The 20,341-nt window shown below is 34.5% G+C and overlaps 1 protein-coding gene across 1 annotated transcript; it reads left to right on the top strand.

The window, feature by feature from the left end:
- The first annotated feature begins 44 nt into the window (after positions 1–44).
- LOC131633973 (cyclic dof factor 1-like) lies at positions 45–2,470 on the top strand. The gene is made up of 2 exons (XM_058904648.1): positions 45–329; positions 921–2,470. Exons 1-2 carry the CDS (start codon positions 198–200, stop codon positions 2,136–2,138), a joined length of 1,350 nt encoding a protein of 449 aa, XP_058760631.1. The 5' UTR covers positions 45–197; the 3' UTR covers positions 2,139–2,470.
- Positions 2,471–20,341: the final 17,871 nt, after the last annotated feature.

The raw sequence follows: 20,341 nt of genomic DNA, 5'->3' as shown, positions 1-20,341 counted from the left end.
TGACGTGGATCGCAGCTTTTGTTTAAACGGATCAAAATCCAATTCTTCGTGCACTCATTTCTTTGCTAAAATTTCCTCGAAAAAACCGAAACACTTGAAAAAACATCTTTCAGTAACTAAAGAACCAACACCAAATCTGCAAAGAAACATAAACCTTAACTTTTGTTCTGTTGTGCTCTGTTTGGATCCCGAGAAAAATGATTGAAAGTAAAGATCCTGCAATTAAGCTATTCGGCCAAAAGATTCTCGCTGAAGCTATGGATGTAGAAGAAGAAGAAAGAGATAGATATCTTAGCGAGTCTGAGAGTGAAGATGAAGAAACAACAAAGGTACAACTTTTTTATATTACTAAGTTTGTTTAAATTTACCTCAATATATAAAAACATCCTCAACCTAGAATTAAGCAATTACAGTAATTGCTTATTGCTGATTTATTAGTTTGAGCTTATTATAGTTTATTTTCTTAATAATATAAATTTGAGCATGTGATAATGGATAAGTTTTTCTTTTACTTTTTTTTTTTTCTAATTATTATTTGTATATGGTTCTGATTTTGAAACAGAGTGTTGGAAACAAAGTCTATATTCAACTTCTTTGGATTCATAAAATTGTGAATTATGAATGGATTTGCATATGAGATGATAATGAATCTATTACAATTTAACTAGAAGTCATAGGTTCGAAGTTCGAGCTCAGTCATGGACACACATCAGTGTTAAATTCTCTTCAGAGAAAATTTTGTTGTCTATTGTAGTTTTCTCCACTTCGAAGTATTAGTCTTTGTAGTTAGGCAAAGAGCATATTCAGTTTCTACGGAAAAAAACACTTTGAACTGAAGTTGTGTTTGACCAGTTTTTGTGTGTGTAATGTTTATTTTATGGGTATTCAAATTTATTGAGAAAACTTTGTCTAATTAATAGGACCATGAAGCAGAAAAAGACACTGAGAAAAGGAAAGAAGTTGATCCTACACAAAATTCTGCGGAGATCAAGAACAATAATTCAGGTAAACAGAATGCAAAAACACCATCTATAGATGAAGAAACATCAAAATCCAAAAATGAACAGAGCGATGCAGCAGCAGCAACAAACAACGACAACAGCAGTCAAGAGAAAACACTAAAGAAGCCCGACAAACTACTCCCATGTCCGCGCTGCAACAGCGCGGACACAAAATTCTGTTACTACAACAACTACAATGTCAACCAGCCCCGCTATTTCTGCAGAGCGTGTCAAAGATACTGGACGGCAGGCGGAACCATGAGGAATGTTCCGGTTGGTGCAGGGAGAAGAAAGCACAAAAACAACTCTTCATCGCATTATCGTCACATCACCGTCTCTGAGGCACTTGATGCAGCAAGAGTTTTCTCTCCTGATGAAACTCATTATGCTCCAAATTCGAAAACCAATGGTAGACTCCTTAGCTTTGGATCGGATCATCCAACAATCTGCAATCCTGCAGAGAAAAGGGGTCTCAGCGACACTCGTGACGATCATTGTTCAAGTGCATCTTCTAATACAGTTTCAAAATCTATGGAGCAAAGTGGCAAAAACATGTCACAAGAATCATTACCACAGCAAAATAGTGGTTTTGTTCCTCAAGTTCCGTGTATCACAAGCGTTCCTTGGCCTTACACTTGGAGTTCTTCCGCGATTCCCTCGCCGCAAACAATGTGTCCTCCTGGATTTCCCATGTCATTCTACCCTACTCCATTTTGGAACTGCGGTGCTCCGGGAAATTGGAATGCTCCTTGGTTTCCCTCTCATACTTCCGCTACAAGTCCAAGCTTATCGAACTCTAGCTCGAATCCTCCAACGCCTGGGAAACGCACGAGGGATCATAATGATGACGATGATGACACCACAAAACAAGACGATCTTCGAAAAGAAGAATCACCAAGACAAAGAAGTGGGAGTGTATTGGTTCCAAAAACATTGAGAATTGATGATCCAAATGAAGCTGCAAAGAGTTCTATATGGGAAACACTTGGAATCAAGAATGAAAGTGTGAGTAAGGGAGGCATGACCAAAGCTTTTCAACCAAAGAAAGATGGAAAAGAACATGTTGAAACCTCTCCAATGTTGATGGCTAACCCTGCAGCTTTGGCTAGATCACTTAACTTTCATGAAAATTCTTAAATAAGAAGTAACCCTTTTATGTTTGTGTTTATGAATTGAGGTTAGTCACTTCTTTTCTTGAGACAGTGACCATCTTTCTCATCAATGACCATTTGATTAGCCTTGTTCAACCTTAGTGTGAAGTGAAGTTTGGTAGTCTCAACATATAAAAGGGAACTAATTTTTCTCTCTTTTTATGTGACATTATGGATAGGTGTTTTTTGTTATGTGCTTACTTTGTTAAGTTTGTGTTTATGTACATAAAAATATATGTGAGAGTATATACTTTCGAGAGATGGAAAAAATCTTTACTATTTTCTTATGATACATGAAAATACTTCCTTTGTTTTACATGTTTTGTTGCTTTGAAGAATAATCAATGCATGTTAGGACTAATTCACAATTCCACTAAATCGGAATAATGAATTCATATTACTCCATAAATGTGATGGCAAAAAAAAAAAAAAAATCATACCCGCAAATATGGGATGGATAGTTTAATGGATATCCGCAAATAAAATAAATGGATATTTAAGTATCTGTTTTTTAATGAATACAAACGCGGGTTTGATGATACCCTTATGCGGATGTGTGTAAATTATAAAATCTATTTAAATATCATTGATTTATTATATTTTAGCTTTTCTTCTTTTAAAAATATTAGTCTTCTCATATTCATTTTTTTTAGTTTTTGTTAAGAGTCTCACATCGGATAATATATGGCCTGAACATGTGTTTATAAGTGAAGGCAATTCTCACCCTACTAGCAGATTTTATAGGGTTGAGTTAGGTCACACCACATTTCTTAATTTGGTATCAATAGCCTCGTTTAAGATCCTTGTCTAGTCCTGAGCGTGAGTGGATGTCTTAAGAGTCCCACATCGGATAATATATGGCCTGAACATGTGTTTATAAGTGAGGGCAATCCTGACCCTACTAGCCGATTTTATAAGGTTGAGTTAGGCCTTACCACATTTTTTAACAATTTTCTTTAAAAAAAACATATCACATTCTATACAAATTCTATTTAGCTTTTTCATATTTAAGTTTCTTCTATGCTCGGTACTTCACTTTAACAATTTAACCGTCCACCCAATGGGGACATTTCTCACTCTACTAGCCGATTTTAAAGGGTTGAGTTAGGTTCAACCACATTTCTTAACAGTTTTCTTTAAAAAAAACATATCACATTCTATACAAATTCTATTTAGCTTTTTCATATTTAAGTTTCTTCTATGCTCGGTACTTCACTTTACAATTTCACCGTCCAACCAATCAGAATCGCTTTTTCTCCGTGCAATCATTGCCTTCCCACTCTTCTGTCGTCCGCTCTTCTACCCATAATTTACAATTACAATATCATTCATTTGTTATGGTTAAAAATAAAATGTATGGATATTATGTTTGGATTTTGTTATGTTTTTGTGAAAAAAATTAATGTATAAAACATTGTTGTTAAATTGAGATCAAATTGTATAGATGTCATGTGGTAATAATTTTGTGTCTATAACATAAGTTCAAAATATTTTTTTCAAAAACTAATTCAAAAATAAATGTCATCTACAAATATTATATTTATCTATTGTGGCGGACACAGTTATCATATTATTCGTTTTCATGAATGTTCATTTACATTCTTATCTAGGAGTGTTTGTGCTTTGAGTTTTTTTCTTGAATGTCATTGATCTCTTGGTGGTGTTGTCGTTGACTTAAGATCTAGCTTAATTTCTCTTTTTGCGTGGACCTCTAATTCTAAAATAAATGTTATCTATGAATATTTGTAAATATCTATAGGTATCTTAAAACTCGCGTATTACCCGTTTAGTTGACACTTACACCAATAAGGGACGAATGCAAATATCATATTTATCTATCGTGGCAGACATAGATATCATATTATTCATTCTCAATAATATTCATTTACATTCTTATCTAGGAGTGTTTGTGCTTTGACATCCAATAACATAAACATATATTATTGAAGATTAAATTATAGTTGAAATCGCAATTTTTAAAAAATATTGTATTACAAAAGTGATTTTTATGAAAAATTATTTGAAATAACTTTAAAATTAAATGATTTTTAAACTTTTGATAATTTAAAAAAAAGTTTAATAAAATAATAAAATATCTAATATAATATTTTATGAATAATTATTAAAATCAAATTTTCATTTATTGTTTTTTTATAAAAAAATTTGCATAATATTTTTAACACTACATATTATTTTTAGAAAAAGACAAAATAAATGGACCCATAATATTACAGTTTAAAAAAATCTATAACATGCCAGCTACCTCTCTCCTAACATGCCAGCTACCTCTCCTTTTTTCTTCACATAAGAGTCTAAAGAATTAGCTTAAAAGCAGACCACATGAATAGATTTTCTGGATGTTTATGCTTAGCTTTTCCCCAACCCCCACTGAAGTGTTTTGAATAGGGGTGCTCAAAACCAAACCAACCCAATAGAAAACCGCAAACCAAACCAAACCAAACCGAAACCGTAAAAAACCGCATTTGGTTCGGATTAGTTTGGGTCATTTTTTAACAAAACCGCACGGTTCGGTTTGGTTTGCGGTTTGTATTTTGTAAACCGAATCAAACCGCATTATGTTACAACCTAAATTTTATGTAACTCACATCCAACCCAAAATTAAACCTATTATACATTAGCCTTATGATTACGAACAATTTTCTCATCCTTACACATATAATTTCAGTCCCGATCTTCTAAAATCTCTAATAACATTATTTCACCTTCTTTGCCACATACATCTTCCCTCTTCTTCTATAATCTTTACTCTCCTATATTCTTTCTTTTTCACCTTCTCATTTTTATGTAAATGTTCCGTATTTCAGTTTCATTTTTATTGCACATCTTCTTCTCTAATCTCTCAACACTTTTTCTTTTTCTTTTTCACCTTCACTAATCTTTCGTCTCTTCTATTTTTTTTTTCATTATAATAATTTTTATATTGTTTTATGCTATTAATTTATGTTTAATATTCCACTTTTGTCTAATTTAATTTTTACATATTAAATGAAAAATCGTTGTCAAAATATGACGAGTTTTGTTGTTATTTGTTAGTATATGAATGTCTAAATATAAAATTATGTTGTTATATATATGTATGTATGGCTCAATAAAATATTTTTAAAAAACCGAACCAACCGAACCGAACCAAACCGCATTAGTTTGGTTTGGTTTGGTTTGGTTCGGATTTTTTTAAAAGTCAACCGAACCAAACCAAACCGCACTATTTTTTCTCTTGCGGTTCGGATGATTTTTTTTCGTCAAAACGGCCCAAACCGCACCGCGAGCACCCCTAGTTTTGAAGGTGTCGCCACATGGTTTAATATGATTAATTAGTATATGAATTTATCTAGATTAATATTTTCAAACAAAAAGCATTTTAAGAAGACATAGTGTGTGAAAGATAACGACTCTTCTCAATATTGAATGCATTAGTTATAGATTATTTAAGAAATATTTTGAAAAAAGAAAAGATTATTTTATTAAAATTTATTTAAGATTAAAAAAATCATTTATAAAAAAAATATTAACTTTAAAATTAAAAATTAATCTTAATAACTTTTTTTTTTGGCATGACTTATAACGGTTTGCTAAAAACTCAATATTTTTTATAGTATTTAACGATTAGTTAAAATTATTATTTTTTTAATTGTGAAAGAGAAAATATTATATCAATAAAAGTGCTATTAGTAAATATTTTAAAATTATTTAGTTTTTTTAATTTAATATCATGAATTTAAATTTTTATTACTAAGAAATCTTCTCAATAAAAAATTAAAATTAATAAGAGATAGAGAAATTGTGCACCAAAATTTATATTAATTTGATGCATCCTCTTCACTTGTACCTAGTGGAGTCTTCACTGGTATGTCATCTAAATTTTTTAAGTCTTCTACTAATAAAAGTTTACATGTGTCTTTTTGATATAACAAATAATTATAGACAAACTAAAAACTTAAAGCCTACTTTTGAGTAACACAAATCTAAATTTTAATTTTCATTTTACTGTAAATAACACACTAGCTTACAAATCCTTCAAGATCTTCGATATAAAATTAATCCATCTTCTCATAACTAAAGCACTACAATTTTTTTTACAAAGATCTTCATTAAACCCTATAAAATTTTGTATGTCGAAGTCTTTGTTCTTGTTGAATGAACTAGAAATTTCAAGGCCTTTTAGAGAAGAAACTCTTCTTTTTCCTCACTAGATATCAATCTTCAAAAATCACAATATGATTTTTTAATCTCAAAACAAATAATATTTGCAAGAACGTTAGAACACCTAATGAATTACCTCCAGGGCCGGTCCCGACTTTTTAGAGGCCCAGGGCAAATAAAAAAATGGACCCCTAACAAAATTATAAAGTTTTAATCGCCTTCAAAATGAAGAAGAATCTCGGAGACAATATCAAAAATATGAAGTCTTGGTTGTTTTTAACAATAAAAGAATTTCAATGCAGATAAGAAGTCATATGCAAACCTTTAAAGAAATCAAAATCAAAATATGATTAATTGAATTAAGAATGAGAATCTTTTAAGTGTGTTAATTGCTTTAATTTCTAAGCCTAATTGATAAAAAGTTTATTTCTATGATCAGATAAATAATAAATCAAAGCACAACTGATAATAAATTTGATTTCATCATAAAAATTTAATAATAAATGAGCTAATTGTATAACAACCTTTTAAATATTTAATTATAATATATAAATAGTCTCTAAAATTTATATTAAAATAAATGAATAGAATTGGAATACATTGACAGAAAATAAATTTTACACCGTCAATTAATCACAACCGTTAATTTATTGGAAATATTTGATTTTTATTTTAATAAATAATATAATTGAGTGATTGTGATGCATTGATAGTGTAAAAAACTTTACACGGCAGAGTATAACAATTAAACTCAAAATAAATTAAAATAAAATTACAAAGGTGTCAATAAATAACTATCAAAAATAAATTTTAATTTCAAATCTCATTATAAATTTTAGTTGATTATATAAAAAATTATTTTACAATTAAAATTTAATAAATACTCCTACTAGTTATCACAAAAATTAAAATTATATTAGGAACCTAGTGAAAATTATGGAAATTCAATTACTAAGTATAAATAAGTAAGTTTATCTTTTTAAGAAAGATTGAAGTATAAATATTCTTGTAAAAAAATACTAATTAAATTTGTGAGGTCTTTTTAAGAAAGATTGAAGTACTCTTGTAAAAATAATACTCATTAAATCTGTGGGGCTTTTTTAAGAAAGATTGAAGTACTCACTAAAAAATTTGTGTGGCCACTTAGTATCGAACCAGCAGCATGGAATTCCAATAAAAATGGCTTAACCGCTGGGCTAGAAGTAACCAATTGTGTATAGGTTTCGCTAATAGCATTATATTTATTATTTCAGTAATATAAATTCTTAACCACACCTCCCAAAATTGAGGCCCTCATTTTTCTGAGGCCCTAGGCTGTGGGCCTGCTTGCCCGGGCCCAGGGCCGACCCTGATTACCTCGTAACTTCAACTCACACTCTCTCACATTAACTTGAGCAACACTCAACAATGGTGCTTTTGAGTAAAGATGGTTTTTTTTCTCTCCAAAAACTAGTAGAAGACCCGTACTCCCACACTGGTAAATTCATTTCTTTCTTAGATCATTCGATAAGACTTGGTTGTTGTTGATATAAAATTGTTATTATAAAATCACTAATAACTGTATTGTGGTGATAATGACCAGTAAAAATAAGGAGTTTGAGTGACAAAATTCATAGGAGTTGGTAAAATTTACAAATAATAATGGTGCTTTTGAGTAGAGGCTAAAAATGATTTTTTTTCTTTCAAAAAAGTGCACATAAAACTTATTCACACTCAAGAAATCAACACTAGAAAGAGTTTTTCTTCAGAGTTGATTAGAGAGAGAAAGTTTGTGTGATTGATAACACCCTCAAAAGTTTCTCAAATATTATGAAGGATTTTTTTTAGAGAGAAAAAGTATTGCTTTTATATGTGCTAGAGATAAGATACAAAATAGGTATAAAAACAACACTTTGATTTGAGTCAAGTGAAAAAATGATGATTTAAATTTAGTGAGAAAATGAGTCAAGATGAGTAAAATCATATTCTAGCATATTTTACCATTTCTTAAAACTTGTTCATGTTTCAAGTCATGAATTTTCTTGACTTAATTTATGACTCCAAAATCAAATTTCAAGGAAATAAAAACTTCATTACTCAGGTCTAGAAATTTCATGATTCAATACCTGCATGAGTTTCTTCATTCTAAGCAAAAACATCTTGATTTGAATAATCTTGCATTGACTTTTAGTCAAATATTTGATTTATGCATGGAAAATACATTTTAACAATATTGACTCTTTTCTAAAAGATCTACAACTAACTAATTGTGAGAGACTCAATTTTTAGAAATATAATTAAACCGACCATCTATTCTAGAGGAGAGAGAAATTCTCCAATTCACTTTACTCAAAATATTATTATAAGAGATTACGGATGAGTTACAAGAAAATAGCGTTCCTAGTTCCCTAAGAACAAATCCAATTTTCTACTCAAAGTGTTTCTCAACCTATCCAACTCTCAATATAAGAACCACTCAAACCCAATGTGTTTCTAAATCCATATTTCTCCATTTTTCTCTAAAGCTCTAAAATTGTCATACTATAATAACATAAGAGATACGTATTTATAATAGCCAAAATCCAACAAATCCATAACAAATCCCAAAAACATATCTCCTTAATTGTTAGAATAAAAGATATTATTATAATCTTATAATATCTCCAAAATATTATAAATATTTTATAATATCTCTTAGACTATTGTAAATATATATCTTATAGAATATTATAAATATATATATTATAATATCTTTTAGAATATAATAAATATCTTATAATATCTTTTTATATTAATTTATATGATCTCTAAATTAAAATAAAATATTATGAATGAATCAATGAACCGAGCCGGCCGAGTTCGATACCCGTGAATCACTCGGACCATACTACTTTTTGATTTTCAGATTTCTCGCAATCTCAAAATATGTTTTCTTTCTCTTCATCAATAAAGGTTTTAAGGCATACTTTAACAATCTTCTCCCTGACTTTGAACCGCGTTGATACCAATTTTGTTAGAACATGAAATGTTCTGATCAATATTCTTAGTTTTGATGATAACATTATATATGAATTTTGTATAAGACAATGTGGTACTCTAATTATTCACGTTTTCCATTTCAGGAAAAGTTCAAGAGAGTATGCACAAAATCAGCATTCAGAAGCTCTGACCCAGAAGATATGGATGGCTTCATCAGAACATGGTCTAGAAGACATCAGAAGATGGTCTTGAGAAAATCAGAACATGATCTGGAAAGCATCAGAAGATGGCAATCAGAAGCAAGGCTCTAAAGATCTGAAGGTATCACGCTCCAAAGCACTTCCAAAGTTCGAGGACAGAAGTTGCATTTGCACCAACGCTGAAGACTCTGATATTCAAACGTTATTCTAACAGTCTGAGTCCAGAAGCAAGTACAAGATGAAAAGGCTACAACGTCAAATCTGTCTGACTGACAAAAGGAACGTTAGAAGCTACAAAAGGCAAAGTCAGCAAAAGCAGTTGAAGCATGACTCGAGGTAGTTGACAAAAGAGTGAAACATTAAATGCAGCAGTGTACTATTCACGCAAAGCATTAAATGCTACTCAACGGTCACATTTTCTCACTGCCTATATAAAGAAGTTCTGATGCCGAAACAGCTAACAACTCTCGCTCTAAGTACCAAAACGCAGCCAAAACGTTATCACACAAAAACAGCAAGAAACTTCATCTTCAACCTCACAACTTGTAATATCTTAGTGAGTGTTTAGAACTTAAACTTGAGATAAATATCACTTGGTGATTATAGCTTATTTAGAAGCAATTTAAACTCTTGTAATATTGTTTACATCTTTGTAAAAGGAATTTCCTAGAGTGATCAAGTTGTGATCTGTATACTCTAGAAGACTTAGAAGTTGTCTAAGTGGAGAACCATTGTAATCAAGATTGATTAGTGGATTAAATCCTCAGTTGAGGTAAATCACTCTATCAGGGGTGGACTGGAGTAGTTTGGTTAACAACGAACCAGGATAAAAATAACTGTGTGATTATTTTTTATCTACCATTTTTTAGAAACAACCCTTATTCAATTCCCCCCTTTCTAAGTGTTTTTCACCCCTTCAATTGGCATCAGAGCGCCGGTTCTAGGTGCAAACACTTAACCGTGTTAGAGAAAAGATTCAGGGAGAAAAACACAAAATAGTTGATCCAACAACTCCAACTCCTATTGAGCAGAACAACAATGGTAACAATGGATGTAGTAGTTTTAATGGATTCAATAGACCACCAGTCTTTGATGGTGAGAACTTTGAATATTGGAAAGATAGACTTGAAAGTTACTTTCTATGCCAAGATGGTGATTTATGGGATCTAGTGTTGGATGGTTACATACATCCAGTATCTACTCAAGGAGTCAAGCTCAATAGACAGACTATGAATGATGATCAAAAGAAAGAGTACAAAAATCACCACAAAGCAAGAACTATATTGTTAAATGCCATTTCACATGCTGAGTATGAGAAGGTCACAAACAGAGAAACTGCTCATGACATCTTTGAATCTCTAAAGATGACTCATGAAGGAAATGCACAAGTCAAGGAGACAAAAGCTCTGGCTCTCATCCAGAATTATGAAGCTTTCAGAATGGAAGATGATGAAAACATTGAAACAATGTTCTCCAGATTCCAGACTCTAACTGCTGGATTAAGAGTTCTTGACAAGGGATACACAAAAGCTGGTCATGTGAAGAAGATAATCAGAAGTCTTCCTAGAAGATGGGGACCAATGGTTACAGCATTCAAGATTGCAAAGAACTTGAATGAAGTATCTCTTGAGGAGCTTATAAATGCACTGAGGAGTCATGAGATTGAGTTAGATGCAAATGAGCCTCAGAAAAAAGGTAAGTCTATTGCTTTAAAATCTAAGAATAAACACTGTGCTAACATTTTTCAGGCAGAAGAAGAAGAATCTGACCAGTCAGAGTCAGAAGAAGAAGAAGAAGAAGAAGATGAATTGTCTCTCTTATCTAGAAGAGTGAATCAACTCTGGAAGAGCAAGCAGAAAAGATTCAAGAACTTCAAGATACCTGAAAAGGGAGAATCTTTTGAACACAGAAGATCTGGCAAGAAGAAGGTAGTGTGCTATGAATGTAAAGAACCTGGACACTACAAAAATGAATGTCCTAAGCTTTAGAGGGAAAAGCCCAGAAATAAGTTTGAATAGAAGAAAGGCATGATGGCTACATGGGATGACTCTGATTCATCTGATCAAGAGTCAGACTCTGAAGATGAGCAGGCCAACATAGCACTCAAGGAAGCAGTTGATGCTGGTGAAAAATCTACTTCTGATTCAGATTCTGATGAGATCTCCTTCACAGCGCAAAAGAAAAACATGTCATGGTACTTGGACTCTGGGTGCTCATGTCACATGACGGGAAGAAGGTCTATGTTCCAAAATCTGGAACTTAAATCTGTTGGAGAATTAAAGTTTGGAGGGAACCAGAAGGGAAAAATCATAGGCTTTGGAACCATATGTATTGGTAATTCTCCCTCTATAACTAATGTTATTTTAGTATATGGATTAGCTCATAACTTACTGTCCATAAGTCAATTAAGTGACAATGGTTATGATATAATCTTTAATCAGAAGTCTTGTAAAGCTATTAGTCAGAAGGATGGCTCAATCATATTTACAAGCAAAAGAAAGAACAACATTTATAGGATTGATCTTTCAGATCTTAAGAACCAACAGGTTACTTGCCTTCTGTCTGTTAACAAAGAGCAGTGGGTCTGGCACAGAAGATTGGGTCATGCTAGTTTGAGAAAGATCTCTCAGATTAACAAACTCAATCTGGTCAGAGGACTCCCTAATCTGAAATATAAATCAGATACTCTTTGTGAAGCATGTCAGAAAGGGAAGTTTTCAAAACCTGCGTTTAAGTCTAATGATGTTGTCTCTTCCTCTAGGCCTTTATAACTTCTGCACATTGATCTTTAAGGCCCAGTCAAAACAGCATCAATCAGAGGCAAGAAATATGGATTGATCATTGTAGATGACTACAGTAGATGGACTTAGGTAAAGTTATTAAAACACAAGGATGAGTCACATTGTGTGTTCTTTGACTTCTGTAATCAGATTCAATCTGAAAAGGAATGTAAAATCATAAAAGTCAGAAGTGATCAGTGTGGTGAATTTGAGAACAGATTCTTTGACATTTATTTCAAAGAAAATGGTATTGCCCATGATTTCTCTTGTCCTAGAGCTCCACAACAAAATGGAGTTGTAGAATGAAAGAATAGGACTCTACAAGAAATGACCAGAACCATGATCAATGTGACTAATATGGCTAAGCATTTCCGGGCAGAAGCAATTAACACAGCTTGTTATATTCAGAATAGAATCTCCATAAGACCTATTCTAAATAAGACTCCTTATGAATTGTGGAAGAACAGAAATCCCAACATTTCATATTTCCATCCATTTGGATGTGTTTGTTATATTCTGAATACTAAAGATCATCTGAACAAGTTTGATTCCAAGGCACAGAAGTGTTTCCTTCTTGGATATTTTGAACGCTCTAAGGGCTACAGAGTATATAATACTGAAACTATGATAGTTGAGGAATCAATCAATATCAGATTTGATGATAAGCTTGGCATTGAAAAGCCAAAGCAGTTTGAGAATTTTGCAGATATAGACATCTCTAACTCAAATCATGAAGAACCCAAGGGAAAGGATGTATCAGAAGATCAAGTTGCAGTGTCTTTAGAGAATCTCAGAATATCTGAAGAGCCAACACTAAGAAAATCTTCTAGAATCAACTCTGCTCATCCAGAAGATGTTATAATTGGAAAGAAAGATGATCCCATCAGAACAAGAGCATTCCTAAAGAACAATGCAGAATGTCAATTTGGTTTAGTATCTTTGATTGAGCCAACTTCTGTTGATCAAGCTCTAGAAGATGTTGATTGGATAATTGCCATGCAAGAAGAGTTAAATCAGTTTACAGGGAATGATGTTTGGGATCTGGTTCCAAGACCTAAAGGATTTAATATCATTGGAACAAAATGGGTTTTCAGAAACAAGCTGAGTGAGAAAGGTGAAGTCATCAGAAATAAAGCCAGACTGGTTGCTCAGGGCTATAGTCAACAAGAACGTATTGACTATACTGAAACCTTTGCACCAGTGGCCAGGTTAGAATCTATTAGATTATTAATTTCTTTTCCCACTCAGAATAACATCACTCTGTATCAGATGGATGTTAAGAGTGCCTTTTTGAATGGTTATATAGATGAAGAAGTTTATGTTCACCAACCTCCTGGTTTTGAAGACTCTAATGTTAGAACAAGATTTGTTCTGATCAATTATCTTAGTTTTGATGATAACAATAATATGAATTTTGCTTAAGATAATATGGTACTCTAATCCAATGCAATTTCCTTTTCAGGAAATATATATAAAGAGTACGCATAATTCAGCGCTCAGAAGCTTTGTCTCAAAGGGTTCAGCATGCAACATCAGAACATGGTCTGGCAAGACATCAGAAGATGGTCGAAGCAGAATCAGAACATGGGTCTATGGAAGCATCAGAAGAACAAGAGAACAGAAGCACTGAAGTACTGATGGTATCACGCTCAGAAGCACTTCAAGGTCAGAAGATCAGAAGATGCTATGCACCAAGCTGTTTGACTCTGATGATATTCAAACGTTGTATTCACAAACATCAGATCAGAAGGAAGTACAAGTGGCAAGCTACGCTGACTGACAAAAGGAACGTTAAAAGCTATTAAAGGCTACGTCAGTAGACACAGCGTGAACAAGGCTCGAGGTAGTTGACAAAAGCGTATAACATTAAATGCGATGCTATACGGAACACGCAAAGCATTAAATGCACTCAACGGTCATCTTCTCCAAACGCCTATAAATATGAAGTTCTGATGAGAAGCAAGGTTAACGATTCTGCACCAAAAACAACTCAAATCAACTTGCTTAAACTCTGTTCAAATCAAAGCTCAGAATCTTCATCTTCATCAAAGCTCACTACATTGCTGTTGTAATATATTAGTGAGATTAAGCTTAAACGTTAAGAGAAATATCACAGTTGTGATTATCGCTTTTAAGAAGCATTTGTAATACTCTTAGAATTGATTACATTAAGTTGTAAGGAACTAGAGTGATCGTGTGGATCAGAATACTCTAGGAAGTCTTAGAGGTTATCTAAGCAGGTTGTAACTAGAGTGATCGTGTGGATCAGTAGACTCTAGAAAAGTCTTAGAGGGTATCTAAGCAGTTGTTCCTGGAGTGATCAGTGTGTGATCAGAAGACTCTGGAAGACTTAGTTGCTGACTAAGTGGAGAACCATTGTAATCCGTGCGATTAGTGGATTAAATCCTCAGTTGAGGTAAATCATCTCTGCGGGGGTGGACTGGAGTAGTTTAGTTAACAACGAACCAGGATAAAAATAACTGTGCAATTTATTTTTATCTGTCAAGTTTTAAAGCTACACTTATTCAAACCCCCCCTTTCTAAGTGTTTTTCTATCCTTCAATTGGCATCAGAGCGCCGGTTCTAAGGTGCAAGCACTTAACCGTGTTTAGAAAAGATTCAGGAAGAGAAAAACGCTTCAGTAAAAGATGGCTGGTGAAATTCCAACAGACCCACCTGCATCTACATCTGGCTCTGCTGAGCAATACAACGGTAACAATGGTTATACTAGACCGCCGGTATTTGATGGTGAAAACTTTGAATACTGGAAAGATAAACTGGAAAGTTACTTTCTTGGTCTAGATGGTGATCTATGGGATCTTCTGATGGATGGTTACAAACATCCAGTAAATGCCAGAGGCGTAAAGCTGACAAGGCAAGAAATGAATGATGATCAGAAAAAGCTTTTCAGGAATCATCATAAATGCAGAACTGTTTTGCTGAATGCTATCTCTCATGCTGAGTATGAGAAGATATCTAACAGGGAAACGGCCTATGACATATATGAGTCCTTGAAAATGACTCATGAAGGAAATGCTCAAGTCAAGGAGACTAAAGCTCTAGCTTTAATCCAGAAGTATGAAGCCTTCAAGATGGAGGATGATGAAGACATTGAAAAGATGTTTTCAAGATTTCAAACTCTTACTGCTGGACTGAGAGTTCTTGACAAGGGATACACCAAGGCTGATCATGTAAAGAAGATCATCAGAAGCTTACCCAGAAGATGGGGTCCTATGGTGACTGCATTCAAGATTGCAAAGAATCTGAATGAAGTTTCTCTGGAAGAGCTTATCAGTGCCTTGAGAAGTCATGAAATAGAGATGGACGCAAACGAGCCTCAAAAGAAAGGTAAGTCTATTGCATTAAAATCAAATATCAAGAAATGCACTAACGCTTTTCAGGCTAGAGAAGAAGATCCTGAAGAATCGGAATCTGAAGAAGAAGATGAACTGTCCTTGATCTCTAGAAGGCTAAATCAACTCTGGAAGACCAAGCAAAGAAAGTTCAGAGGCTTCAGAAGTTCAAGGAAATTTGAACGTGGAGAATCTTCTGATGAAAGAAGATTTGACAAGAAGAAGGTCATGTGCTATGAATGCAATGAGCCTGGACACTTCAAGAATGAATGTCCAAATCTTCAGAAGGAAAATCCCAAGAAGAAGTTTCATAAGAAGAAAAGTCTTATGGCAACCTGGGATGAGTCAGAAGATGATTCAGACTCTGAAGATGAGCAGGCTAACTGTGTGCTGATGGCGACAGAAGATGACGAATCAGAATCTACATCAGAATCAGATTCTGAAGAGGTATTTTCTGAACTTACTAGAGATGAGTTAGTTTCCGGTCTAACTGAACTTCTGGAACTCAAGTCTCAAATCAGTCTCAAATACAAAAAGCTGAAAAAGCTATTTGAATTTGAAACAAAGAAGCTTGAGTTGGAGAATTCTGAATTAAAAGAAAAACTTTTAAAATTATCCAATAATGTTGGATCTCCTTCTGATTCAGAAAAATCCACTCCTAGTCTAAACCATATTCTGAAAGAATATGATTTAAGTTTCAGGAAGTTCTTATCTAGAAGTATTGGCAGAAGTCAGCTAGCTTCTATGATATATGCTGTGTCTGGAAACAAAAGAGTTGGCATTGGTTTTGAGGGTGAAACCCCATACAAACTTGAACCTGTTGATGAAATGAAATTCACATACAAGCCATTGTATGATCAGTTCAAGTATGGCCACTCCCATGATATTAGGCACACTTCACATGCTCAAAGCTTTCACATAACACACACCAAAAAGCATGTGACACAACCTAGGAAATATCATGGAACTCACATTAATAATTATCATGCTGTTCCTCCTATTGCTTACAATGTTAAACCCAAGTTCAATCAGAACTTGAGAAAATCTAACAAGAAAGGACCCAAAAAGATGTGGGTACCTAAGGATAAGATTATTCCTATTGCAGATATCCTTGACTGCAAAAAGGACAAAGCACAACATGTCATGGTACCTGGACTCTGGATGCTCACGACACATGACAGGAAGAAGGTCTATGTTCCAAGATCTGGTGCTTAAGTCTGGAGGAGAAGTCAAGTTTGGAGGAGATCAGAAGGGCAAGATAATTGGCTCTGGAACTATAAAGTCTGGTAACTCTCCTTCCATTTCTAATGTACTTCTTGTAGAAGGATTAACACATAACCTCTTATCTATCAGTCAATTGAGTGACAATGGTTATGATATAATCTTTAATCAAGAGTCTTGCAAGGCTGTAAATCAGAAGGATGGCTCAATCCTATTTACAGGCAAGAGGAAGAACAACATTTATAAGACAGATCTGCAAGATCTTATGAGTCAGAAGGTGACTTGTCTTATGTCTGTTTCTGAAGAGCAGTGGGTCTGGCACAGAAGATTAGGTCATGCTAGTTTGAGAAAGATTTCTCAGATTAACAAACTGAATCTTGTCAGAGGACTCCCTAATCTGAAATTCAAATCAGATGCTCTTTGTGAAGCATGTCAGAAGGGCAAGTTCTCCAAACCTGCATTCAAGTCCAAGAATGTTGTTTCTACCTCAAGGCCATTAGAACTCTTGCACATTGATCTGTTTGGCCCAGTCAAAACAGCATCTGTCAGAGGGAAGAAATATGGATTAGTCATCGTAGATGATTATAGCCGCTGGACATGGGTAAAATTCTTGAAACACAAGGATGAGACTCATTCAGTGTTCTTTGATTTCTGCATTCAGATTCAATCTAAAAAAGAGTGTAAAATCATAAAGGTCAGAAGTGATCATGGTGGTGAATTTGAGAACAGATCCTTTGAAGAATTCTTCAAAGAAAATGGTATTGCCCATGATTTCTCTTGTCCTAGAACTCCACAGCAAAATGGGGTTGTAGAACGAAAGAATAGGACTCTGCAAGAAATGGCCAGAACCATGATCAATGAAACCAATATGGCTAAGCATTTCTGGGCAGAAGCAATAAACACTGCATGCTATATTCAGAATAGAATCTCTATCAGACCTATTCTTAATAAGACTCCTTATGAATTGTGGAAGAATAGAAAGCCCAACATTTCATATTTCCATCCTTTTGGATGTGTATGCTTTATTCTGAACACTAAAGATCATCTTGGTAAGTTTGATTCCAAAGCACAAAAGTGTTTCCTTCTTGGATATTCTGAACGCTCAAAAGGCTACAGGGTATACAATACTGAAACATTGACTGTAGAAGAATCAATCAATATCAGGTTTGATGATAAGCTTGGTTCTGAAAAACCAAACCAGTTTGATAATTTTGCAGATTGTGATATTGATATATCAGAAGTTGTTGAGCCAAGAAGCAACGCATCAGAAGCAGAACCTCTCAGAAGCAAAGAATCGGAAGATCAAGTATCAGCTTCTCTGGAGAATCTAAGCATTTCTGAAGAACCATCTGTCAGGAGATCATCCAGACTCATTTCTGGTCATTCAGAAGATGTCATTCTTGGAAAGAAGGATGATCCAATCAGAACAAGAGCATTCCTTAAGAACAATGCAGACTGTCAATTAGGTCTTGTATCTTTGATCGAGCCAACTTCTGTTGATCATGCTCTAGAAGATCCAGACTGGATAATTGCTATGCAAGAAGAACTGAATCAGTTTACAAGGAATGATGTTTGGGATCCTGTTCCTAGACCTGATGGATTCAATATAATCGGAACAAAATGAGTCTTCAGAATCAAGCCCAGAATTAGAAGATGAGAAGTTCTTATACATGTGTATCTTCTGAAATGAATTTTTTTTTGAAGCTCTGATTAAAATCAATTAGAAATTGTGATTTAGTTACTACTAACGTTTCACTGTCTAAGTTAATTCAGAATCTCTTTAAAAGCAAAACAGCTGTAACTGGCTATCCAGATGGTAAACACGTGTTCACTATTCCTGGACAAGCGTGCGTGCAGTTGAGGGGACGTCTACTTAGGTAACTGTGCAAATCACGTCTTTTGTCTTTATTATCTCTCCTCATGTCACGTAACATTAAATGCTTTTCATCATTAACTCCCTTTCAGTTTTCTTTTTATATTCTTCAAACGTTTCTTTTCCCTCTTATATTTCTCTCACTTTGCATACAGTTTCTTTTTCGTTCTCTCTCTTTGCATTCATATCATAAACCCTAGCAGTTTCAAATATCTGCAAATCCATCATGAATCCATTGTCAAGCTCTGGGAATCAAGATAATGATCGGAAACAAAAGAGAAAGGCAACTGCTGAACCAGAGACCAAACCAAAAAGAGTAAGGATCACCTATGACCCTCTCAAAGTGTATCAACCCCTTGACGGTACCCCTCAATCACCTCCCTCTTCAAAGACCTCCACCACCTCTTCCTCCTCATTCATCCTCTCGGAACCACCTTCTTCACCATCTGATATCTCCTCTCCTTCAACCCTTCCATCAGATATTTCTTCATCTCTCTCACACCCTTTTCCCACCAGAACACCTAATCCCTATAGTGTTGTTCTTCCCGACTCCAGGTTCACCGTCAACCCTCCAACTCCTACCACTCAATCATATCTGGAGCTTTTACATTCTGATGTAAATGGCTGGTTGGAGATTCTAGGTGCTGCTCACCTTAACCATCTGGATGAGTATGCTACAAACAACCTTTGGAATACCTTTCGTCAGGATTTTCTGGATAAGGCTACAGACACTCAGAGAAGGATTATGTCTGAAGCTCCTGGTGTTCGTGGTCTCCGGTTGGAAGTTGGTGAGAGCAGCCATCACCATCTCATCAGGAACAGAAGTGTTCTTGAAAGGAAGATACCAGCAGATGAGTTGGAAGAAGAAAATCTCTGCAGAGACATCGTGGTGTGGAGACCATGGTTTCCTGTGCTGACTGGAGATTTTCAGTGGCTATTCAACTGGTTCAGAATGAACCCTTCTGAGCAAGCACCTCTCATGGTCTTTCCAGTAGTGGTTTATCCTGCTGAAGTTGCTGGTCCTACTCCTCCAACAAACCTTGCAGCTATTCTTCAAGCGTTGGAAGATGGAACTTCTGAGCTGCCTGAACCAGAATATGCTAAGGCTACTTCTGAGTCAGACTCAGATGAGGAAATGGAAGATGCACAAGCTGAAAATCTCCCAGAAGTTCACCCGGCTGAGATTGCTGTCCCTCTTGGCAGAAATACTGGTGCCTCCTCTTCTGGTGAAACCTCAGCTCTGATGGAGACCTTGGAAACTCTTCATCAGAATCAAGCTATGCTGGCTTCTCGATTGGACGCACAAGAAGCAGCCAATGCTGAGTTTCGCTCCTTCATGGCAAGGCAAGCTACAAGCACTGACGGGATTCATGATGTTCTGGCGCGGATCTTGCATAGGCTAGGATCTTAGTCTTTTGGTCTTTGTAGTTTTTTTTCCTTGTTGCATCTGTTTTTCCTGCATTCCTCTCGTGTAATCTGTTTTGATTATAAATGAAAACTTTCTTTGTTTTACATTCCAGTGATTTTATTTGTCGTTTTATTCATCTGAATCTTTTGGAATATTCTTTTTGATGTTATGACAAAAAGGGGGAGAAGATAAATGATAAATGATTTGATTAATCTATCAGTTGCTACACATTTAC

The sequence above is a fragment of the Vicia villosa genome, unplaced genomic scaffold (genome assembly GCF_029867415.1).
Source record: "Vicia villosa cultivar HV-30 ecotype Madison, WI unplaced genomic scaffold, Vvil1.0 ctg.001197F_1_1, whole genome shotgun sequence".
Classification (NCBI taxonomy): Eukaryota; Viridiplantae; Streptophyta; class Magnoliopsida; order Fabales; family Fabaceae; genus Vicia; species Vicia villosa.
Note: the sequence above shows the minus strand (reverse complement) of the source record. Positions and strands in the feature narration are given on the sequence as shown.